Here is a 23,503-nt window from a genome sequence, read left to right on the forward strand (position 1 = left end):
AGGTCTTACCCCAGGGCAACCTCACTTGGTCATGGGGTCTGAGCCAGGAGGGATCAGGGACAAGTGATCATGATGGACTTGGATGCACATTCTCCTCTAGCTAGGCTGGGCACTCAGCCCCCAGCAACACCAAACACATATTAACAAAACATGCTTTATTGTGTGAGTGGAGGATGGGCAGAAGTGTGCAGGGTTGGAGGTGCTCACGGGGGTGTTCATGGGCCAGAACAGGTAGGGCCGGACTTGAAGAGGGTCCATGGTGGCTGGATACAGGAGTTGGAGGTTAGAAGATGGGGTGGGCAGTTCTTTGGTAACTCAATCATCAGGCCTTCCAGGAATGGGTCTGGCTGATGCCAACTTTAGGGACGCTCATTCCCCAGCAACTGCAGCCTTTGCATTGGTTCCATAGCTCCATCTTGGGTTCCAAGATGGTTATGTGAAGAATGAAAAAATATCCAGAAACTCAGAGGATCACCTTTTTGGCTCCACCATCCAAAGATGAGAAATGTCAATATCAGAGCCCAAGCAGAAGGGTAGGTTATCTTAGTTCCATTATCAAATAGATTTAAAAGGCCCCCCCAAAAAAAACCCAGCAAAAAGCAAAAGCAAGGTAAGCAGCAACCCCAAAGCTGTCAGGTGTCACCATCTCCATGGCTCCACCTCAGGGGCCAAGACCAATGGAGCCCTCAGCCCCCACCTGCATCAGACGTAATTCTTGGTGGGGTACTCAGAGGGCCCCCGAGAAGGAGAATGTGGGGTAGATGCTGAGTAACGGGCCAGGTAATGGCTGGAGCCCCGAGACCCTCCAGAGGGGCAGGTGCAGCACAGCAGTCCCCCACCCAGGAGCAAAAGGCCTGAGGCAGCCCAGCCCAGGTAGAGGGAGGCTCCCAGTTCCCGCTTTTGGGCCTCAGCTACCAGGGGGTTGTAGAAGTCCTGGATGATGGTGTGGGCTGTCCAGCAGACTGGAATAAGAGTCAGGACCCCTGAGATGACAAAGATGATCCCAGAGGTGAGTACTAGGCGGGCCTTGGAATCTTTGTCCTCTACACAGGTGGTGCACTTGGCCCCGGCAAGGTAGACCAAGAGACCCAGCAGGGCCACAAGCAGGGTGATGACGCAGAGGGCTCTTGCAGCTTGCAGGTCCTGGGGCAGTGCCAGCAGAGAGTCATACACCTTGCACTGCATCTGGCCAGTGCTCTGCACCACGCAGGACATCCACAGCCCTTCCCATACCACCTGGGCCACTACGATGTTGTTGCCGATGAAAGCAGTCACCTTCCACATGGGTAGGGTACAGGACACTAGGGCTTTCATCCAGCCCAGCAATGTCAGGACAATCCCCAGTATTTGCAGACCAGCAGAAGCCATAGCAAAGCTGATGGAGCTGTATTGTGTGGGAGGACAGAAACAGAGAAGCGTTAGTCACCTGGCCTAGACCCCAGACCATGAGCTGTGTGACCCCACACAGGCCACCAATAGCATGTACCCCAAGAGTTGGTCACTACGTCCTGTAATGAGGGCAGACTACACTCCTTGAGCTTCATTTATCATATGCAAAATAAGCACTTAATGCTTCCCTAGTTATGTGACAGCCTCTGGCTTAGGACAGTAAATAAGCTGATAACCCTGGCTGTTTGGGGTACAAATGACAAGCAAGAGGATAAAACCAATGCACATCCGTGGCCTTTGCCAGGTACTCAGAAAAGTACATTTTAGGGCTGGGGATTTAGCTCAGTGGTTCTGCTGCCTGCCTCACAAGCACAAGGTCCCAAGTTTGATCCCCGGTATCAAAAAAAAAAAAAAAAAAGTACATTTTATCATGCAACAAAGTGGCAAAAAGAGGGATGGAAAGACTGCAATTCCACATGGTCTGGCTTTAGCATGTTTCAGACTCAAAATTTCTCATTCTCAGGGATGAGGATGTAGCTTAGTGGTTGAGGAACACTTGCCTAGCATGTTCAAAGCCCTGGGTTCAATCCTCAGCACTGCCCCTGCCTCCCCGCCACTGCCAAAACCACCTTTTTCCCATCACTCAAAGTCCAAACCCCTTGAACCACTCTATTCACATCAGGCTGCTACTATCCTCATCGTGTCCCAAGCCTGGCCCTCCACCACCCTCCATAAGCTGTCTCTTCCTAGACGCCCTCTGGTGGGTGAGTAGCCAGCCTGGCCCTGGAGGGGCAAGAAAGACTGGGGCGAGGGGCAAACAACTCTCAGCCAGAAGCAATTCCTTTCCCCGAGGACACCCGCTGACTTCTTCCGTCCACTCTTCAGCATTCCCCTGGGAGCCACAGAGCAAGCATGTCCTCAAGTTTGGAGCCATTTTCTTGTTTCAGATCAAAGGCTGTGCTATGGTCCTCTCAGGACACAACTTCCCTAAGAGGAACTAAAACCCCAGGATCTGTCCAGTCCTCTACCACCACCCTCACTGCACCTGTCCCTCAAGGCCCAAACCCCTCCCTGCTCAAGGCCTGCTGTGGCTCCTCATTACACAAAGTTCTGCACGCATGGTCGGTACCTAATGGTAGCTCCTTCCCCAGCAGCACACCCCGGGGACAAGTTTCAGCCCCTTCTCACTTGCGGTTCATCCTAGGAGGCCGAGCTCAGGACCTCAGGGAGATCCCAGTCTACCAGCGGCCCTGCCCCGGCCTCCCTCCCTTTTCACACCCTGAGGGGTCGGCCACTCCAGTCCGCTCCGTCCCCTCTGGCTCGGACTGGTCCAGGGGTCCGCTTCAGCAGGTGAGGGGGAGGGGAGCCCCACCCCAGAGAGGCAAGGCAGGTGGAGGAGGGGCACAGAGTTTTGGAGTCTTTGTCCTGGGAAGAGGGAGGGGCATTTAAGGCTCCAAGTGCTGCCCAAGGGCCCGATCGCCTCCGAGGTTCAGTGTAGCCCCCTGCTTAGGCCGATGGCTGCTTCCAGGAGCGCCGCTCGGGTTCTCCGTGGGTGCCTCCACCCACGGCGCCGAGGTCTCTGCATCCGGCCCTGCGAAGATCTCTCGGAACCCCCAACACGCACACTTGCTGGAGACTCACCTGAGGAAGGGACCAAAGAGATTCGCGGGCCGAGTGAGGGGAGAGGGGTGGAGGCGGGGGTCTTAAAGGGGCCCTGACGTCACTGTTTCACCTCCCCCGGGGAGGGGCAGAGACACCCCCCCCACCCCCCGCCCCGTCCGTAAGGGCGCGCGCATCCCAGCTTGGTCTGGAGAGTGGGGTCGCTGGCGATCGCGGCTGCTACACCTGTCGTTCTGGAGCCTCAGTTTTCTCCGTAAATAAGGACAAGCCTGTATTTTAGTGTGTACTACCTAAGGTACAAATTAAAGAGCATGTTATTTTTCTGTTGTTAGTGATATACCCCCGGATGTGTTAAGAAACCTGCAGTTGAGCTGGGCATGGTGGCACACGCTTTTGATCCCAGCACTCGGGAGTTGGAGGCAGGAGGACCGCCGTGAGTTCTGAGGGCAGCCCAGGCTACTACATAGTGAATTCAAGGCCAGCCTGGAATATATAGCAAGACCTTGTCTCAAAAACCTGCAGTTGGGCCGGGGATTTAGCTCAGTGGTTTCGCCGCCTGCTGCGCAAGCGCAAGGACCCGAGTTCGATCCCCGGTACCAACCCCCCCCCAACCCTGCAATTAGGCCAGGCGTGGCGGCACACGCCTGTAATCTCAGCACTCAGGAGGCCGAGGCAGTAGGATGGCTGAGAGTTCGAGGCCAGCCTGGACTACATAGTGAGTTCAGGGCAAGCCTGAACTACAAAGCAAGACCTTGTCTCCAAAAACAAACAAAACAAAACAAAACAAACCCCCAAACCCCCAAAGACTGGGATGTAGCTCAGCGTAAAGACCCTGGGTTTATTCCCCAGTATCTGAAAAAGAAAAGACAAAAAATAAACCTGCAGTTATCTCTTTAGGAGTTGCTTGTATCAGACCCTCCTGTTCCACACCCACTGAATGTGAGCTGGGAGAGGTAGGTCCAGATCCACGTTCCTGCAGGGCGCAAAGCTCCCGCGCCGATCTAGCGTTGGTCCAATGAGCTGACATAGCGGGCCGCTCGGGGCGGAGCGAGCCGGGGGCGGTGGGGGCGAGGGTTCCGCCCCGGAAGGCGGGGGCGGGGGCGGAGCCCGGGGCCCAGGGTGCCGGCAGCGGAACGCGGAGACCAGACAGCGGCTGCCGCGGGACGTGCATCATGGCTCTGGGCTGGTTACACTGGCTGCCGAGGCTCCTCGTGCTGGGGCTTGTGCTGGCGCTGCCGCGCGCCACGACTGGGGAGCAGGCGCCAGGTACACGGGGCGCGGGGGCCGAGGGATCCAGGGCCGGGGACCGGACCGTGACCGACCGGGTGGACTTGGGTGTGGATTCTGGTGTCTTGGCACGCCGAGCTTCCTGCTGCGAGAGGTCTCTTCCCACTCGGGCTTCACTCGCAGTCCGGACTTCACTTACTCTCTTCGTCCAGTCCGGGTGTGGCGGGCTGCAGTCCAAAATGCCTGTTCCAGTAGCGGAGAGAAAGCAAGTTTCGGGCAGGATGTTTGGATTGGTGAGGGGCACACCCCCTTCCTGGTCTTCACGGGGTCTGGTCAACCCCAGGGAGGGAAGAGTTGAGGGGGGTCCGGAGAGTCACGGGGGTCTGTGCCCTCTATACCAGTGGGGTGCCCCCTGCCATCCGGTGACTTCAGTGCCCAGTTATGCGGGGGGAGGGATCGGGGTCGGGCCGGGTGCCCAGGAGTGAGTCACACGCCGGCGGCGCGGGGGTTGTGGGGACCTGAACCCCCCCACGCCAAAGTTCTGCGCTACGCCACCCCTCCCCGTACTGCCGTGTCTCGGTCAGGCCGTGCGGTCACCTGTGAGGAATGCGGGGGGGGGGGAGCGCCAGTGACTCACGTTATTCGAGCCGTCGGACCCTGACCTCAGCCCCCAGAATAGCCGCGCCCCTCCCCTAGTATCTGACCCGCGGCCCCCTCCCCAGGAACCGCCCCCTGCTCTCGAGGCAGCTCGTGGAGCGCGGACCTGGACAAGTGCATGGACTGCGCGTCGTGTCCGGCGCGACCTCACAGTGACTTCTGCCTGGGCTGTGAGTGAGGGACCGGCCCGTGGCCAGAGGACCCTAGAGCAGGTGGAGAGTTGCTGGGGTGTAGAGGAGAGTAGATGGTTTTGGATCTGTGGAACTAATCAAAAGGAATCGAGAGTGGGGAAGGGGTCAGGGTGGGAGCCACGGCGGGCTTAGGTTCAATGCTAGAAGGTGGGGCTGGACCTGAGAGAGTCAGATCTGACTTGAGTCCCATCCCCAGGTGCTGCGACCCCGCCTGCCCCTTTCCAGCTACTTTGGCCCATCCTTGGGGGCGCCCTGAGCCTGGCCCTTGTGTTGGCGCTGCTTTCTGGCTTCCTGGTCTGGAGACGGTGTCACAGGAGAGAGAAGTTTACCAGTCAGTGTGCCACTCCCCCCCCCCCCATCACTCCTGCACATTTCCCCTGCTCATGACCACCCCACATCTCTCTTGCAGCCCCTATAGAGGAGACTGGTGGAGAAGGCTGTCCAGGTGTGGCACTGATCCAGTGACTTGAGTGCCCCCATCGGCTGGGCCTCACCCATTCATCGTTCATTCATTCTTCTGGAGCCAGAGCTCCTGCTTCCCAGAGAGCCAGGCCTCCTCCAGCCACAAGGGGGAAGGGAGTTGTGAATCATCTTGGAGGCTGGGCCCAGGGTTCAGGGGAGGCTTCCAAGGTGTCTGATTGCCCTGTCTGGCTCCAGGACAGAAAAGGAGCCTCATGCCACTCACAGTAAGGAACTGCAGCATTTGCACAAAGGGGTCTTCCTGTCCCCTGATGCCCTGGAGGCCAGGCTGACTCAAGGGACAGACACAACACTAGGCCTCAGGCCTCACCCACTCAGATGGACTGAAATTCCACGGGGGTGGGGTGGGGTGTGTGTGTGTGTGTGTGTGTGTGTCTGTAGTCCTGGGGCAATTAGGGATCTGTTCTTAACACTAGAGGGCTGGCCTTCTAGGAGGGCCTGTCCTAAGATATAGGACCCCCCCCCCAGCTCCCAAGGGTGTGGGGGGGATATTTATTTTGGGGAGAAAGTTTTGAAGGGAGAATTTATTAATAAAAGATTCTTTAACTTTAAATGGTTTGGAGTATGGTATGATCCCCAGCCTGACTCCCCAGAGCTGGAAGGAGGGAGTGAGTCAGTCGTTTGCTGTGGGGGTGGGGGTGAGGCTCTGACTCACACATTCTCAATGCCTGCAACTCAGCCTGCTAGGACCTGGCCAGCCCTGACCATTTTCCAGGGAAGATCTTAAAAAACCCCAGCATCCAGTACCCCACCCTCCTCAAAGGCCCCAGGTTCCAGATAGGATCTCCCTATGTAACCTTCAATTGCTAGGCAATTTTTTTTTTTTGGTACTGGGGATTGAACTCAGGACCTTGGGCTTTCGAGGCAAGCGGCAGAATCATTGAGCTAAATCCCAGACTGCTAGGCAATTTTTATTCACTTTTAAGAATACCTCCCTTCCCATGCTGCCCCTCCCATCCCAAGATTCCACTGAGCTCAGTGTCATCTGTTAGGGAAAGGTCCTGGTGCCCAGATGCCTGATGTAGAGGAGGATAAATAAGGACCCTGTGCCTTTGTAGAAGTTGCCAGTCGTGTAGCAGGCAAAAAGGTGGGAAGAGTCATTGTCCACCAATGCTCAGAGCTCCATTATATCCCCAGCTGGGGTTGCAGCAAAATGGGGGGTAGGGGTATCCCCTAGCCTCAGCAGCCGGAGGGCCTCTGGGATCAGGCTTCCAGGGTATCGCCAGAGAAACAACTCCGAGCAAGGGCTCCTGGAAGAGGAAATGATAGTCAAGGCATGGGGCTGAACGACAGCTTGGCAGAACCACCTCCCCCCAGGTCCAGGTCTCTGGAGCCAAGATGGGAAACAGCACATAAGTTAGTTAGAAGCTAAAAATAGCATGATGAGGCAGGGCATGAGGATCAGCTCTGAGGAGCAGGTATAATCCCCTAGGAGGTCTGGCCAGTGGACAGTGCTTACCTGAGTGGGGGCAGGGCAGGGAGGAAAGGCATGGGGGGGCTGCAGTAGGGGTGGTCATTATGTAGGCTGAGTCGGGAGAAGTGGGTGGCCATGTTCTCCTCAGTCAGGAACTGCTTGCGCAAGGCCTCCCTGGGGAGAGACAGGAAGACTGGCACAGATATTGAGAGGAGACTGCTTGATGGGGACCAGAGGTGACGACCAGTCGGGAACCCTCCCTACCCCCAAACTCTGCTCTTCCAGGCGCTGCTTGGTGCTCATAGGCACAGCTCCTCGGACAGGGGAGCTGGGAAAAAGAGACAGCCAGGGGCACCCCACCCTTTTGGTTCTTCCGAGGATCTGCCCTCCTGAGCCTGCGGCGTCTGCTTGGAGCCCCCTGCCCATTCCTAACTCAATAACGCTTAAACCACCCCCTCTCTGGCCATCCATCAGCTTATCTCAGAAGTCTCGACCAAAAGTAGCTCCCAGCCTTAACCCTGTCTCAGCTCAAGCGCAAACCCCGCGGGTCGCCTCATCCAGTGTCGTCCCGCAGATAAAGCCCTGGGCCCCCAGCCAAAGCTCCTGCGCCCCTTAGTGGGCTACCCAGTGCCCCCAAACGCACCTGGTGTCCAGGCCCCGAGTCACCCCCGAGGTGGCCCGCAGGGCGAGACCTGGGGAGGCCCGTTCCAGGGGCTGCTGCAGGATCATTGGGGTTGGGGTCCCGCGGACAGAGGGGTGGGATCCGGGCAGCAGGGGCGGAGCCTCAGGGGCGTGGTCCAAACGCAAGGGGTGTGGCCTCACGCACTGCGGTGGGGTCCTGCGCAGACGCGGAAGAGGAGCGGCCCTCGGCTGGAAGGCGGGTCTACTTGGTGGAGTGGGGGTGGGGATCCGTCGTAGCAGGACAGCACCGCTGCCACTTCTTACTATCTGGGGACTTAGCGACGCTCTACTTGTTTCCTGAGGAGCGTGGCGGCACAAGACGACCGCCTTCGCCGGATCGGCCGGCAATATCCAGGTACTAGGTGCCTCGAAGAGGAGCGGCTCACGGGCACGTCCGGTGTCGGGGAGGCTGCGTCACACGGGGAGCACTCTGGGACTTGTGGTTCCTGAGATGGAGCGTGCTACGCCACTCGCGGTGCCTCTGGGTCAGGTGAGCCGACGTGCGCGTGGTGCTTTCTGGGGTTTGCAGTCCCTGCTTGACTTCGACGGAATGGGCAAGGAATGGTGCGGGGAATACTGGTGTGCAGAAGCGATCTGTGAGACTCCAGCTCTGTAGGGGGCAGTGGAGTAAGCGAGAAGAGCATCTGCCTAAGTGCAAGTAGAATGTAGAGGTTAGAGGTCAGTCCATTTTTCTGTGCTGAAATAATAAAATCACTAATTATTTCTAGCTTGAACCCAGGGGGCTCACTCAAGTTAGGCAAGGCTTCGAGTTACTTATTTTTTTTCGAGTTCTTTGCTCCCAACTTTAATTTTTTGGGGGTTTTGTTTTTGTTTGGTTTGGCTTTTGGTTTTTTGAGGCACAGTCACACCTTGTAGTCTAGGCTGACCTTAAACTCACTGTGTAGCCCAGGCTGGCCTCCAACTCGCAGTGATCCTCCTGTCTCATCTTCCCAAATACTAGGATAACAGGTGTGCGCCTCCATGCCCGGCTAACCTTCCCCTTAAATTTTGAGACAGGGTCTGGGTAAGTTGCTTAGGCTGGTTTTTTTTTTTTGGAACCGGGGATCGAACTCAGGACCTTAGGCTTGCAAGGCAGACGCCAGAACCACTCAGCTGAATCCCCGGCCCTACTTAGGCTGGTTTTGAACTTGTGATCCTCCTGCCTCAGTCTCCTCAGTAGCTACATTTTTAAAAAGATGAAGCTGGGCATGGTGGAGAGTTCAAGGCCAGCCTGAGCTACATAGCAAGACCCTGTCTTAAACAAATAAATTAAGTAAAAAAGAAAATTGAATGTGCACCCATGTTCATAGTGGCACAGTTTGTGATAGCTGAAGCTTGGAAGCAGCCCAAATGCCTATCAACTGGAAACTGGATAAAGAAAATGTGGTTTTTTTTATAAGATGGAGTACTACTCAGCCATAAAGAATGAAAAACTAGAGTCATTTATAGCTAAATGGATGCATATCGAGGCCATACTCTTAAGTGAAATAAATAGGACACACATGTGTAAATACCGAATAGTTTCTCTAGTGTGAGAAACTGAAAGTGTAAATAAGGATTAAAATGATTAAAATGAATAATTGATAATTTGAAATAGGAAAAAAGGTCCAAAGACAAAGGAGTGAAGGGAGGGGAAGGGGGACGGAAAAGAGGGAAAGGAAAAACTATGAGAAAAGAAAAAAAAAAGGAAATGAAATCTATGTAAATAGGGAAGGGTGGAGGGGGTGAAGGGCACACAGGTAATGGGGAAAAAAAATAGGAACCAAGATACATCATGTACAGGTACAAACACCCAATGATAAATGTAAATGAATTTTATACCTAAAATGTACCAATAAAAGAACAAAAACAAAAAGAACAAAAAAAGAAAGTTGACACAATAATTGTACAGGAGCCTTATTTTACTTCCAATACTGGGGATTGAATCCAAGGCCTTCACATTGAGTTACATCCCCAGCCCTTTTTATTTAGTATTTTGAGACAGGATCTTGCTAAGTCACTAAATTCTGAGGCTGGACTTGAATTTGTAAACCTTGTCCCTCAGCCTCCTAGAGTGCTGGGATTACCGACACGTGCCACCATGCCCTGCAAGAGCCGCTTTTTTTTTTTTTTTTTGGTACCGGGGATCAAACTCGGGTCCTTGTGTTTTCGAGGCAGGCAGCGGAACCACTGAGCTAAATCCCCAGCCCAAGAGCTGCTTTTTAAGCATTTTCTACATGACAGCCCCATATAAGGCTCTGTGTACAAGCTTTGCACATTAGCTTGTCCACTAGCTCATTTAATTGTGACAGGATCTCTTGTGAATGCCATTTGACTGTTGAAGAAACTGGTAGAAGAGATTTGGTGCTTGCTTTGCACTTCCTAGGCATCACACCCCAACTCTTCTTTCCTCACCCCTTTCTTGGAGTCACTTCCGGGGCGCCATGGGCAAATGATTGTGTAGTGAACATCTCAAAAGAGGGGTGAGAAGTCCACAGGAGAGGCCAGGCTGGGATAGGGAAGACAGCGAAGAGTCTGTGAACAGAGGCTTCATCCAGTCTCCCTACAGGCCGAGGTGTTTCAGGCCCTGCAGCGGCTGCACATGACTATCTTCTCCCAGAGTGTCTCACCCTGTGGGAAGTTCCTGGCAGCTGGCAACAACTATGGACAGATTGCCATCTTCAGGTAACCTCAGCCACTGCTCTCTACCATCTTGAGCCCTGGCATTAGGCCCTCCTGGGTCTGATGCCTCCTGTTTCTGACCCCTGGGTCCCACTTGCCTCTCACCTCCAGCTTGTCTGCTGCTTTGAGTTCAGAGGCCAAAGAGGAAAGCAAGAAGCCTGTGGTGACCTTCCAAGGTGGGTATAGCTGTTGAATAATGGCTTAGGAGACTCCAGGGTGGAAGAGGTGGCAGAGTGGGCTTACTCAGGTACTGTGTTTCCCTTTAGCCCATGATGGGCCTGTCTACAGCATGGTCTCCACTGATCGACAACTGCTCAGTGCTGGGGATGGGGAGGTGAAGGCCTGGCTTTGGGCAGAGATCCTCAAGAAGGTAAAAAATCTGGAGCCTGGGGAAGGGCTGGACTGTCCCACCCAGAAAGAGCCTTTGTGGTCACCCACTGTTTTCCCTTGTAAAGGGCTGTAAGGAAATGTGGCGTCGTCAGCCCCCATACAGGTGAGCCAGGGCCATGTGAGTGAAAGTCATGTTGGGTGAAGGCACTACCTCACTGATACTGACCCTGCCCTTCCTCCCCTAGGACCAGCCTGGAAGTGCCAGAGATCAATGCTTTGCTGCTCGTTCCCAAGGTCTAAGCCCTTTGTGACAGTTCTTGGCCCAGACCTTGACTCCACACCTACTCCTCCTGATTTGACCTGACTCCCATCCCCACCCTGGTTCCTCTGCAGGAGAATTCCCTCATCCTGGCTGGGGGAGACTGTCAACTGCACACTATGGACCTGGAAACTGGAACCTTCACTGTGAGCAGAGCTGGGGCAGATCTGGGCCAGGGGAGGAACTCTTCCTGGATCTCTTCCTCATTCTGTCCCTCTCTCTCCAGCGGGCTCTCCGAGGCCACACAGACTATATCCATTGCCTGGCACTTAGAGAGCGGAGTCCTGAGGTGCTGTCAGGCAGCGAAGATGGGGCTGTGCGGCTTTGGGGTAAGGGGTGGCTGGCTGGAGGGCAGGATAGGAGGAGGGAGGAGTGGTCAGTAGGGCTCATTGGGGCCCTCATGGCTCTTTCCCCACAGACCTCCGCACAGCCAAGGAAGCACAGATAATCGAGGTTTATAAGCATGAGGTAAGGGGATGACCCACATACCTATTCTCTTCCCCACCCTGTCTCTGTCTTCAACTTTTTCCCCCTCCCTCCCAGGAGTGCTCCAGGCCGCACAATGGGCGCTGGATTGGATGCTTGGCAACTGATGCAGACTGGATGGTAAGGTGGCAGAGTGCATGGTGGGCTGGGGGACGATAGGGTCTCCAGGCCTGGTCAGCTGAAGGCTTATGGCTCACAGTGGCTGGGGAACCTACACCTTTCTGCTCAGGTCTGTGGAGGGGGCCCAGCCCTCACCCTCTGGCACCTGCGGTCCTCCACACCCACCACCATCTTCCCCATGCGGGCACCACAGAAGCATGTCACCTTCTACCAGGACTTGGTGAGGCCCTCTGTCTTGTTTTTTGTTTTTTGGTACCAGAGATCGAACTCAGGACCTTGCGCTTTCAAGGCAGGGATGGTGCCACTGAGCTAAATGCCCAGCTTCTCTGTCTTGCTTCTGCCACCCTCCCCAAGTCCCCTCTCCAGCCCTGAGCCCCCTCCCTGTCCTCCACAGATTCTGTCAGCTGGCCAGGGTCATTGCATCAACCACTGGCAGCTGAGTGGGGAGCTCAAGGCCCAGGTGCCTGGCTCTTCCCCGGGGCTGCTCAGCCTCAGCCTCAACCAGCAGCCAGCAGCACCCGAGTGCAAGGTGGGTCAAGCAGGGGGCTCTGGGGACCCCAGGGACTCTAGGGAGTGTGGGCAGGTTAGTCATGCCGCTTCTGTCCCCAGGTCCTGACTGCTGCAGGCAACAGCTGCCGGGTGGATGTCTTCACCAACCTGGGCTACCGAGCCTTCTCCCTGTCCTTCTGACACCTGACCAACACCATCCCAGGGGTTTAGACTTTTTTTTTTTTTTAAACAATAAACTTTCAAGCTTTTCTTCCTTGTGCTTTCTTCCGAAGAATGGAGGCCAAAAGTCTATGTAGTGCTTTATATATTACTCTGTCCAATGTTGATACATAAATATCTGCTCCCTCTCCTGCCCTGGAGCTGGCAAGAGCAGGGGGCCTAGTGTTTAAAGACAGACCTATACAGATGCGAAAAATAGCTCTGCCCTGCTACCCAGCTGGGCCCCTGGCCCCAAAGCAGACCCCTGACCTGGAAGAGCCCCTGGCCCAGCTTATAGGGGAGGGACAGAAGGGCACTGGTCCCGCATGGAAATTCGGGGCTTGTCGCTCCATTGACCATTAGAGGAAAGTAAATGCCACTGTGGGGAAGGGTGCCCCCTCAGCCGGCTGTCAGGTCCTTCGGCTGTCAGGTCCTTCGGAAGAGGTTACTGAGGAAGCCGCCAGCGAAGCCAGCCGAGGCGGGGCGTGAGCCCGACACTGCTGCTGCACTCAGCTCCTTCTGGCGTTGCGAACGCAGCTGCTGCCCGATCACCACCTGCATATCGTCCTGTGGGGGGGGGGGGTTGGGGATGTGTCACGGTCCAGGCTCCCCCTGGCCCCGCCCCCGAAGCCCGCCGGGTGCCTCACCTGCCAGGCTTCCAACTCCTGCGTTAGCGCCACCTTCTGGCGGATTGTGCGGAGCAACTCGCGGGACAGGGAGTCGCGCTCCAGAGAGACGCGGTTGAGCTCCAGGGATAGTTCCAGGGCTCTGCGGGCGGGAAGGGCAGGAATAGTCTGAGGACGCTGCTGGCTCATGGGCCTCGGTGGGACGGGGTTGCTTACACTGAGACCAAAAATGTCGGAGGGTCCCCAGGTCGGGGTGGGAATAATTACAACCACATCACAGATGGGAAAGCCAGAGAGTAACCTGGGCCCTGTCGCTCCGCTAAGGGAATGGAGGAAGATGGCAGAGGCTCACTTGTTCACGGCTTCATCTCGGTCCGAGAGTGCGCTGCTCAGGGCCTCCTCCGGGTCGTCCTGTGCCCGCAGCTCCTTCTGCCTTTGCAGCTCCTCCCGCAGGGTCTGCAGCTCTGCCTGCTGCAGTGCAATCTGCAGACAGGGGAGGGGGCAGCAACGCAGGTGGGCCCTCGAACCTTCTGTGTAGTCCTGGCTCTAACTTGCCCAGCTCTCAGCGCCCTCCCCTGCCTGCTCCACAAATACTCTAGGTAATTGTGGCCCTGTTCTGGAGATGAATCTTCTGAGCTCCGTGGGACTGACTAATCAGTTTAGTGGTAAAAGCTTTCAGGAGGGTTGTAGGGAGCATTGTTGGGAGTGGAATAAGGGTGGGTGGGTGAGCCCAGGAAGTCTTCCTGGAGGTTACCCCCCGACACGCACATGCCACACACACGCTGGAGATTGAACCAGGGCCTTTGTACTGAGCTGCACTCTCAGTTGTTGTTTTTGTTTTCTTTTGGTTTGGTTTGGTTTTTTGAGACAGGGTCTGGTTAAATTGCTAAATTTCCCGAGCTGGGCTTGAACTCCTAATCTTCCTTCCTCAGCTTTTCAGAGTGCTGGGATTACATGCATGCAGCAGCCAGGCTGGTTCTTGAAGCTTGACTGTAAGTTCATTGAGATGGTGGGAAATCCAAGTATATAGGGACAGGGCTTTGTGGACCAAGGCTGGGAAGTGGAGATGGGAAAGAGAACAGGACAGCTGGTAGGGCTCTGCACCCAGCCCCTCCCCCACCTCATCCTGCAGCCTGGCCACTTCTGCTTCTTTCTCCTCCAGAATTTCAGCTGGGCTCAGGGGTGCTTGCTTCTTGGGGGGCTCCAAGCTATCCACTTGGGGTGAAGGCTGGAGGACAGAAGCCTCCTGGGTCTCCAGGGATGGGGTGGTCTGTGGACCAAAGGATTGGTCAGTGCCCTGTGGATTCTCCTGGGAAGAGAAGGAGTGGAGTTCCACGCTGCTTGCTGATGGCACAGGTAGGAGCTCACCTGGGTGTCTCCACATGCACTGCCATCCTGCTCCTGGTCCCGGTCACCGTCCAGGGTGTGAGCAAGCTCTGACTGCAGGGAGGAGCTGGACACATTGGAGTCCTGGAGGTGCGACTCCTCCTCCAGCTCCCAGACTCGCTGCTGCAGCCTCCGCAGCGCGCTCAGAGCCTCACCAGCATCGAAGCGCGTGCGTTCCAGCTGAAGAGGGTTGAGCCAAGGCGCAGAAGGTTGGCCCTGGGCAGGCGCCTACCCCCAATGATAGACCTACCCAGGCACTGGCACCCCAGCTCCCACGCACACTTGGATCACAGGACCGCCTTGGGCCATGCACTTCCCCTGGCCTTTATAGTTTCTTTACCTATAAAGCAGGACACGCCAGGCATCACTCGCTCCCAGCCACACCCCATCAAAGTCACCTCACACAAAGTGTGACCCTTTTCCAACGCAGCTATCTTCTAGCTCTAATTACCTGGACTCTGAGTTTATTGATCCTTCCTTTTGAGCCTCATAGCCTCACCACAGTCATTACCATCCCATCTCACAGATGGGGAAACTAAGGCTGGGCACCCCACAATAGTAAGAAGGGACACTGGGATTAAAAAGCCAGGCAGTCTGACCTCAGAACACAAACTCCTGAGATCTCAAACATTAGATCTTGCTTCCTTTTCTTTCCCTTTCTCCATCTCCACTCTCCCCCCCAACACACACACACATGGTCCAAGCCAGGTATTTCCAGTCTGAACTCCAGCCTTGGCCCCCTCCCTGGTCTCTCAGCTGCCAGGCTCTGATTCAACCTAAGAGTGCTCCCCCCCCCCAACAGCATTCTGTGAGTCCCACTTGCCCTCAGGCTAACGCCCATGTTCTTCTGGCACAGCTGCCAGGCTCCCAGTAATCCAGCTCTAGCCATGCCTCCCAGAAATCCCTGAGGCCCTTCCAATGGCCCTGCTGATTGCCCACCCAATCCAGCCCTAGGTTACCTCCAGGCTGTGCTCCCGCCTCTCCCTCCTCAGCAGCAGCAGCTCCTCATGGGTGGTCTGCAGCCTGCCCTGGCCCTTGTCCACCTCCTCATGCAGGCCTCGAATCTGGGCCTCCAGGTCATGCCGGCGGCTCTGCAGCATCTGGTTCTGGGGCAAGGCAATAGAGCTGGGGGAGGGGTTCCAGATGCCCCTACACCAACCCTTCTAGCTCAGACTGTTCCAGCCCCAAATCCTCACCCTGCAAGACTTACCTCCCCCTGCAGACTCTCCAGCTGCGTCCTTAACTCCACTCCAGCCAGGGCCTGAGTGTGACATTGGGCCCGAAGTGCATCCAATTCTCTCTGAAGCTCCTGCTCAGTCTGAGAGGCCTGGGTGGGGAGGACAGGGAGTGGAATCCCCAGCTAACTCTAGTCTCAACTCCCATCCAAGGTGCCTACCCCCACTGGGAACACATGCGCTGGCAGCCCCCTCCTGTCCCCAGGCCAGGGCCACCCACCTGGGCCAGCTGCTGGCTGAGCCGGAGGTTCTGCTCACTGAGCTCGCCAAGGGCCCGGGCCCGCTCGCGCCCACTGTCCTGCTGCTCTGAGCGCTGCTCCCCCAGCTGGGCCTGCAGAGCTGCCAGGTCACCTTCAAGCTCCACAGCTCTGGCTTCCCACTCTGCGCCCCGGGCTGCCAGGCCCCGGCGGAGCTCATGGTTCTCCTGCTTCAGCCGCTGTGGGGACCACGCAGAGGGTCAGAGATAGGGTGACATGAAGCTGGAGCTGACCCAGAGAGCAGGACAGAGGGACACAGACCCAAAGAGAGCACCTGAGGGAGGGGGTATCTGAGACAGACAAGAAAGCAGGAGAGAAGAACATAAGGTGACAGAGAGAAGATGCCCAAGTATCAGAGAGAAGGCTACAGGCAGGCAGTGGAGAGGAGGTTCCAGGGTGACCCTAGGTAGGGTGAGAATAAGGCCTCCCTGATACCCACTCACCTCAGGCTGCTGCCTGGGCTCCTGGACCCGGGGTCGGAAGCGCCGTTTCTGGCGCCTGAGTCTGGTAGAGTTTAAGCCACGGCCCATGGCCTCACTCTGACACCCGTAGTGTCCTAAGGGATCTGCAGGCTGAGCCTCTGGCCAGCCCCTCTCCCAGTTCCCTCTAATTAGCCCTGGCCAGCCCTACCAGAGCCCCACCCTCTGCCTGCCCTTCCCAAAACCTGTCTGACCACTGAGGGTACACGTGCTTGGCATACTCAGGTGCCCATCTTAAGGGGGAAGCCAACTCGGGGGGGTCACTCTTTCTAGGACCTCAAAACTAGAAGGGCCCAGGGCAGGTGACAATAACCATAGTTACAGTTACAGTACTGTATTAGGTAATCCTGCCAAGCGCTCTACCTGCAGTAATTCACTTGCTCCACTAGAGGGAGAATCACTAACATTCTTAGAGGAGAACACAGGCTCAGAGAGGTTCAGTGCCTTCTTGCCTGAGGACACACAGTAAATTAGTGGAGCAGGAAGTCCAGCCCAGGCAGCCACACTCAACCTAATATGGCCCTGGGATTAAGCTGGCAGGTTTGAGGTCTGATTGTCCTGGCTGGTGCTCAGTTCTAGTGCTGTGTGGCCTGGCAAGTCCCTTTAATATCTCCAAGTCCCATCCTCCCTCCTTCCAATACTTTCTTCTGTCCAGGGCCTATCATGGTTAAGCAAGACCATGAAGCTCGCTGCCTCAGAGGAACATCGAGGGCTGTGAAGAAACCTGGGAAAGTCATGTGAACAGAAGGTGGGTGGGCATCTCTCATAGAGGAGTTGATGTTGGGATTGACTCCTGCAGGGCAAGGAGATAACCAGGAAGAGGGCTGCCTTAAGGAAGGCAATGCAAAGGCCCTGTGGGTACAAGTTTGAGTCAGCTTGGGGACTTTCAGGCTGTGGTAAGAAGTTTCAGTTTCATCCTAAGTGTGATAGGGAGCTGTGGGGGAGATTCTGGGCCAAGAATGAAATGATCTGATGATCCCTGGCTGCCCCATGGGAACAGACTCCAGAAGGCAGGAGGGGAAGCCAGGCAGAAGGGAGGGGGTCTGGTTCCAGGCTGCAGGGACCACCAGAACCAGGTGAATTTGGATTCAACAGGGGAAGAGTGCTTGTGCACAGGGAATTGGGGCCATTGTAGTGAGATACCCAGTCTGTGGTCTGGTGGGGAAGGCAGGGAGCAGTTTTTTAATCCAGGTCAGCTCAGAGCAGAGATTGGGGCTGACAACACGGGTACATCAGGGTGTTTAGGGGTTTAGGTGTGAACTCCAGCACGAGAGTGGGGCTGACCACAACCTGGGCGGAAGGGAGAACCCTTCCTACTTTGCAACATTGAGCAAGAATGAATCGAGATGATGCATGGAGAGCACTCAGCCAGGTGCAGGAGGGAGTGGCTCTCAGGTCCTGTTGGGTGGGATCACACTGTGCCGCTGAGAAGCCAGGCTGAAGATCCAGAGAGCGCCAGCAATTTGCCCAAGGTCACACAGTCAAGCAGAGGTCTGAACTTAGGTCTTGACTTGTCCTTTGATTTTTTTTTTTTTTAGTAGTGGGGATCACACTCAAACCCTTGCACGTACTAGACAAGTGCTCTACCACTGAGCTACAGCCCCAGCCCAGGGTTCTTGATCCTAAGCCCTGGGCCACACTGCCAGAGGAACTGGGCCCAGTCCTGAGCTATTCCGGAGGCATCCCCTGCCTACCTGCCTGCATATGCTCCTCTCCATGTCTTGCCCCCTTCCCTGGTCACCCCAGTCCTCCTGCCCTCCGCCAGGCCCCAGTGGCCAGCTCACTTCCTCACTCTCAGTGTGCTGGGAGCTCAGTGTCTCTAGCTGCCGGCGAAGCTCCTCATTGCGCTCCAGAAGCATCTTGCCGAGTTCCGCAGCCAGCAGCAAGTCTTTCTCCTTCTGCTGTAGCTGCAGGGCCAGGTCCTCTGGCTCCTCAGGCCCCGGGCCCACTCCCAGGAATGAATCTCGACGTTCCAACACAAAGGGGAAGAAGCCCTCGTCGATGCTGGGGGAGGTGCCCCCTGAGAGTGGTCCCGTGGGGAAGCTCGGCCCTTCAGGGGAGCTCATGGCACCTGCAGCATCTGTAGGAACAGGTTGCTACAGGCTCAAGGGCTCCCCTCTGCTCACCCACACCTGGTCATCCCAGTCTGGCAACCAGGGCCTCCCTGGGACAGGAGGGGTTAATGGTCTGTTTTGGCCACCCAACTCCGCTAATGTCCTCAGGGTAGACTGAGGCAGGGAGCAGAAGGAAATGAGATGCCTTGCTTTCCGCTTCTGTCCCAGGATACTTTGGCCCAGTACTCTGGGATCACAACCATAGCCCTAGTGGTCCCTGCCCCATTTGCAGAGCTCAGAGCTCCTCACCATCTGGGCCCGGACTGCCAGAACCCAGGCTGGCATCGACCTGGCCCTCAGGGATAAGTCCAGCTCCTTCTCCCAAGAACGCAGGACACTCCCACTTGGGAACATAGGTGTTCCGACCCCTTTGCCCCCAAGAATACAGCTTCTTCCCCTCCCAGAATCCCAGAGCCCCAGCCCCTTGCCCTTTCTTCTAGTTTCCCAGGGGCTTTGAACACCAGACTTGATGGTCCCACCCCTAGTGTCCATTCTTCCTGGATTCCCAGCCCCATCCTCCCATCTTTTCCAGGACCCAGGGATTCCTGACCTCAGCCATCAGGACTCAGAGCTGTCACCTGAAGACCCTCACTTCCCAGGGCCTGGCAGCAGGCCCAGGCAGGGCGAGGTAACAGGTTGTGCCGGCCGGCCCAACAATGCCGCCGCCGCCGCCGCCGCGAGTTTCTGTTTACTTCCCGGCCCGCCCCTGGGACGGGAGCCCTGGGTCCCCAGGGCCGCGCAGGATCAGGGGTGCTGGGGGCCCCGGGCTGGAGAGGAAGGACCCACCGCACCCAGGCACAATGACCCCGCCCCCCCCCGGGAGGTCCCCGCCCCCGCCCCCGGCACGCGGGAGCGCGCGCACCTGTCCTGCCCCACCCACCCCCCCGCCAGCTGTCGAAGCGGGGCGTCGGCGCAGAGCCAGGTGTGCCACGGTGGTCCCAGGGCCGCCGCCCCTAAGCCGCACCCGGGGGTCTTTCCGAAGCCAGATGGCCGAAGCCCAGCCACCACCTTCCTTCCTGTCCATGTCCCGGCTGCCCCGCGGTGCCAGGCATCCGGCCCTGTCTGGCTAACCCTCATCCTCCCCGCCGACAGTCCGGCCCGAACCCGGAGGGCCCCGCCCTTGGCGCCCCCAGGTTCTCACCCGCCGCCGCCGGCTGCCTCCGAGGTCCCCGCGGTCCCCAGTCCCCTCTTCCGGAGGCGGCGCCAGGTGTTCGGTCCACACAGGTGAGGGGGCGGTGCCGCGGGAGGGGCCGGGCGCCTCCTGTTGGCCCGGAAAGGCCAAGCGGGGTTAAAGGAAAGTCACCTCCACCTTCTCAGAGGCACTAATCCATCTTGCTGCTGCTGCTGTTGAAATTGACTGCATTAACTGAGCACCTACTGTGTGTGATCCTACACTGAAATCGATATAAACTCTTTTCCTTTTCCCTCAAGACTGCCGTGTGTTTGTGTGTGTGTGTGTGTGTGTGTGTGTGTGTGTGTGTGTGTGTGTGTATGTGTTTAGGGATTGAACCCAGGGCCTTCACACTGAGCTACATTCGTTTGTGATTCATATTGAATACATATATTGTGGGGAGTTGGTACATATATACAGTATATCACATTTTAATCCATTTTACTTCTTTTCCTCCCCTCTCCCATCGTCATCCATCCATAGATCCCTTCCCCATCTCCAAAAGGCCTACTTCTCTGTGTCTTGTCATCTATCTTTTATTTTACTCTTTAAATTATTTATACTTTGTGTTTCTCACGTAAGAGAAACCATGTAATATTTAACCTTCTGGTTTATTTCACTTACCCTAGCCCTTTTAAAAAATGTTTTTCTTTTCTGGAGGGGTTGGTTTTATGGGACAGGATCTTGATATGTAGTTCAAGTTGGCCATGGGCTGGGGATTTAGCTCAGTGGTGCCTCACCTGCCTTGAAAGAGCAAGGTCCTCAGTTGAATCCCTGGTACCAACAAAACAAAACAAAAAAAATCAAGTTGGCCTTGAACTCACAATGTAGCCCTAGGCTGGCCCCTAACTTAGGGTGATCCTCCTGCTTCAGCCTCCTGAGTGCTAGGATTACAGGCATGCACCATCATGCTTGCCTTGGGATAGGAAATTATTAACAATGAAAACAACAACCAACCTAACATGTTATGCCTTCTGCTAAGTCAGTTCTTTTATGGGCATAATTTGTTTACTTTCCTGACATTCCAATGAAGAAGGATAACTAATGCTCCATTTCACACAAGAGCAACCTGAGGCTCACCAAGGTCACCTATCTTGCTTGAGGTCCTGTGGACACTGGAAATATTACCTTAGGGTCATGGTCTTTCCTGATTGTCATGGTGCAGAGATTTGCACTAAAGCCCAAACAGCTAAGGTGGCTTGCCTGTAGACACACTCAACTATTCGAAGATCCAAACTTGGTGCTTTTGGTTGCTGCCTTGGGTAGAGCTGGCCCCATGCTCCAGCTGGGGCTGGGGTCCTTGGTATGGAGGGTGAGGATCCAGGGCAGAAGACCAGGGACTGGCCCCAGTGTAGCTTAGGCACTCAGTGGTGCCTACTCAGGCCTTGAGGCTTATCATGACTTCAGACTCCAGAGCCCCTGGGCCTTAGACAGATGGGCTCTCCTGGTCTGGAAGGCAGACACATGGGGGACTTGGGGAGAGGGAGAGTTGTGTGTGGCTGAGTAGATAAAAGGAGGCTCCCTGGGGAGAAGAAAAGCCCTGACTTCTGTATGCACCAATTTCTGTGGTGAAAAATACTTACTCCTGGCTGATTTCAAACTACTGACAGAGTATAGTCAGGCTTACTTTAATTATGTATTTTCTGTGCTGGGGATCAAACTCAGGGCCTTGCACATGCTAGGCAAGCACTCTACCACTGAGCTACATTCACAGCCCTATTTTTAAATTTTTTTTTTTTTTGGTACTGGGGATCGAACTCGGGTCCTTGTGCTTGCAAGGCAAGTGGTGGAACCACTGAGCTAAATCCCCGGCCTTTAAATTTTATTTTGAGACGGGTCTCACTGAATTGCCCAGGGTAGCCTCAAACTTGTGAGCCTTCTGCTTCAACTTTCAGAGTAGCTGGGATCACAGGCATGTGTCACTGCACCTGGCTCCCTAGCTTGCTTTTCCCTTGTTTTTTGTTTGGTTTGTTTTATTTTTGTTTGTTTGTTTGTTTTGCTTTTATGGAACTAGGGGATCAAATCAAGGGCCTCACACATGTTAAGCAAGTGCTCTACCACAGCTACATTCCTGGCCCCATAATTAGCTTTAGCCAATCAGTATCAGACAGGTTTGCATACCTCTGGCTGGGGCCTGGGCTCCTGACTCTTTGGGAGCTGGCAGCCTGGGTGCTAGGACTTAGAAAAACAGGAGTGGGTGGGAGCTGGGACTTCTGGCTTGTGGGAAAAGAGCTGCAAGGACTCCTTCAGGGCCTGGGACTCTTTGGTTCCTGGGCCAGGAAGGCTTCCTGCCAGCAGAAAGTAGGGGGTACCAATGCTTTTCGAGGGGAGCTGGAGACGATCAGTGCTACCTTGTCTAGAAAGGCTAGAGGCACTTCAGGTTCCCCTGCCACTGACTCCTTGGCAAACATAAGTTGAGAGTGCCCTCCAAGTGCCAGAATCACCCAGGCTTCACCATACCATACTCAGCATGTCTACCCTGACCCGCTCCCACCCAGAAGATGATGTGGCTAAGGCCCTTCTCCTAAGAGGCTCATAATCTTCCTAGCAAGTGGGAGGAGGTATAGGCCTACAAGCCAGGGACTAACCCTGTAAAACAATAAAGGAGAGGAGCTTGGTTCATGGGTGCTGGCATCATGTGGCTTCAGTCCAAATTCCAGTTTGGCTCCTTACAGATATGTGTGCCTGTGCTATTCAGCTAATTAATCTCTGCAGCCCTCAGTTTCCTCATCTGTAAAATGGGGATGATAACATTTCCTAGCTTCTAGGAGTGTAAAGATTAATAGGGTGAATTATCACACTTAATCCTGGCTGGTGATCTTTCCCAGGGTCACAGAAGTGACTCAACTACACATTGCATTGTTTTTATCCCCTGGGCATCCCTATGAGGTCACACCATTCACAGATGAGGAAACCAGCTCAGAGAGGCAAAGCCCTTTGTCTGTGGGCACATGCAGATTTTTTATCCCAGCTGGCCTGGCTCCCAGGCCCAGGCACTCTTTGGACATTTGGATCTGGTCCCCAGGCTTCTTTGAAACCAGGAGTCCTGGCCTCCAACCTTCCTGCTGTACCTGAGTTCTGGCCACCCAGGAAGCCCTGAAGAGGCTGCTATATGTCCAGATAAGGTGGGACTGTGCCAGGCAAGATGGCACAGCCAGTAGCCACCCCACAACTTAGAGGCTTAAGACAACTGATGTTTGTTTGTTGTGCTGGGGATGGAATCCAGGCCTCATGCATGCTAGGCAAGTGCTCCACCACTGAGCTACACAATAGTTCATCTCTCTGTCTCTCTTGCAGATGGGCTAGGTTCTTCTGGATGGTTATTGCTGCTGGGATTTCAGAAACTGCAGGTAAATGGTGGCTGGGGCTGAAGTCAATGGAAGGCTTCTCCCCACTGCGTCTGGTGCCTGAGCTATCTGGCTGGATCGGTGTGGGGTGTGGAGAAGATTTGATGCCACCTCTCAGTGAGGGGAGGGACAAAGGGTTTGTGGTCACTTTTGTCCACCACAGAGCCTAGGTGCTTCAGCTTTATTTAACATCATCAAACTGATTTCCCAAGAGCAGGTTTTCATTTGCTTCCTATAATGAGTCTGACTCCATTTTTGATGTCTGATGGCTGACAGTTTTGAAGTTCTGTGCATCCCTCTTCCCCTTTGTCCACATCTGGACAAGCTAGGTCTCTCTTTCTGTCTCTGTCCCTGTCTCTCTCTGGAGAGATATTTAAATCTGGAAAGCCCTGGCCACTGGCCACTTAGGAGGAACCTTTACTCCAACCTCATCCCCTCACCACAATAAAAGCCCTTTATCACTCTGGCCATTTTCTATTTTATTTTGAGGTTGGGGATTCAACCCAGAGTGTTCAGTACATCTCTGTCCCCTTTTTTCTTTTCTTCTTTTTCTTCTCCTTCTACTTTTTTGTACTGGGGATGGAACTTAGGACCTTGAGCTTTTG

General features: G+C 55.2%; 5 protein-coding genes across 10 annotated transcripts; 2 read left to right on the forward strand and 3 right to left on the reverse strand.

Annotated features, from left to right (window-relative positions):
• Positions 1 to 513: 513 nt before the first annotated feature.
• Positions 514 to 1,537, reverse strand: Cldn6 (claudin 6). The gene has a single exon (XM_004864702.3). It carries the CDS (start codon positions 1,366 to 1,368, stop codon positions 703 to 705), a length of 666 nt encoding a protein of 221 aa, XP_004864759.1. The 5' UTR covers positions 1,369 to 1,537; the 3' UTR covers positions 514 to 702.
• Positions 1,538 to 4,091: 2,554 nt separating this feature from the next.
• Positions 4,092 to 6,117, forward strand: Tnfrsf12a (TNF receptor superfamily member 12A). The gene is made up of 4 exons (XM_004864704.4): positions 4,092 to 4,275; positions 4,959 to 5,063; positions 5,281 to 5,415; positions 5,494 to 6,117. The coding sequence occupies exons 1-4, from the start codon at positions 4,182 to 4,184 to the stop codon at positions 5,547 to 5,549; spliced, it is 390 nt and encodes a 129-aa protein (XP_004864761.1). The 5' UTR covers positions 4,092 to 4,181; the 3' UTR covers positions 5,550 to 6,117.
• A 337-nt stretch (positions 6,118 to 6,454) lies between these two features.
• Positions 6,455 to 7,828, reverse strand: Hcfc1r1 (host cell factor C1 regulator 1). Of its 2 annotated transcripts, none has more exons than XM_004864708.4 (3): positions 7,622 to 7,828; positions 7,024 to 7,152; positions 6,455 to 6,814 (listed from the first exon to the last, which is right to left on the reverse strand). In XM_004864708.4, the coding sequence occupies exons 1-3, from the start codon at positions 7,705 to 7,707 to the stop codon at positions 6,679 to 6,681; spliced, it is 351 nt and encodes a 116-aa protein (XP_004864765.1). In that variant the 5' UTR covers positions 7,708 to 7,828; the 3' UTR covers positions 6,455 to 6,678. The 2 variants fall into 2 exon arrangements, with proteins under 2 accessions (XP_004864765.1, XP_012921105.1); XM_013065651.3 differs by having other exon boundaries at positions 7,024 to 7,171; positions 7,622 to 7,762.
• A 140-nt stretch (positions 7,829 to 7,968) lies between these two features.
• Thoc6 (THO complex subunit 6) lies at positions 7,969 to 12,333 on the forward strand. Its single transcript, XM_004864705.4, has 13 exons — positions 7,969 to 8,149; positions 10,208 to 10,323; positions 10,432 to 10,496; positions 10,587 to 10,690; positions 10,776 to 10,813; positions 10,896 to 10,944; positions 11,044 to 11,115; positions 11,196 to 11,298; positions 11,388 to 11,437; positions 11,513 to 11,575; positions 11,685 to 11,795; positions 11,970 to 12,104; positions 12,185 to 12,333. Exons 1-13 carry the CDS (start codon positions 8,111 to 8,113, stop codon positions 12,263 to 12,265), a joined length of 1,026 nt encoding a protein of 341 aa, XP_004864762.3. The 5' UTR covers positions 7,969 to 8,110; the 3' UTR covers positions 12,266 to 12,333.
• A 38-nt stretch (positions 12,334 to 12,371) lies between these two features.
• On the reverse strand, positions 12,372 to 19,613 carry Bicdl2 (BICD family like cargo adaptor 2). Of its 5 annotated transcripts, none has more exons than XM_087203082.1 (10): positions 19,522 to 19,613; positions 17,961 to 18,346; positions 15,751 to 15,966; positions 15,506 to 15,622; positions 15,255 to 15,401; positions 14,278 to 14,475; positions 14,030 to 14,179; positions 13,262 to 13,392; positions 12,931 to 13,051; positions 12,372 to 12,850 (listed from the first exon to the last, which is right to left on the reverse strand). In XM_087203082.1, exons 2-10 carry the CDS (start codon positions 18,330 to 18,332, stop codon positions 12,710 to 12,712), a joined length of 1,593 nt encoding a protein of 530 aa, XP_087059208.1. In that variant the 5' UTR covers positions 18,333 to 18,346; positions 19,522 to 19,613; the 3' UTR covers positions 12,372 to 12,709. The 5 variants fall into 5 exon arrangements, with proteins under 5 accessions (XP_087059208.1, XP_004864766.2, XP_004864767.1 ...); XM_004864709.3 differs by having other exon boundaries at positions 18,051 to 18,346; positions 19,522 to 19,589; XM_004864710.4 differs by lacking the exons at positions 17,961 to 18,346; positions 19,522 to 19,613 and adding an exon at positions 16,231 to 16,471.
• Positions 19,614 to 23,503: the final 3,890 nt, after the last annotated feature.

The sequence above is a fragment of the Heterocephalus glaber genome, unplaced genomic scaffold (assembly GCF_053883595.1).
Source record: "Heterocephalus glaber isolate CG9 unplaced genomic scaffold, H.glaber_assembly_v1.0 deba00001781, whole genome shotgun sequence".
In the NCBI taxonomy this organism is placed as follows: Eukaryota; Metazoa; Chordata; class Mammalia; order Rodentia; family Bathyergidae; genus Heterocephalus; species Heterocephalus glaber.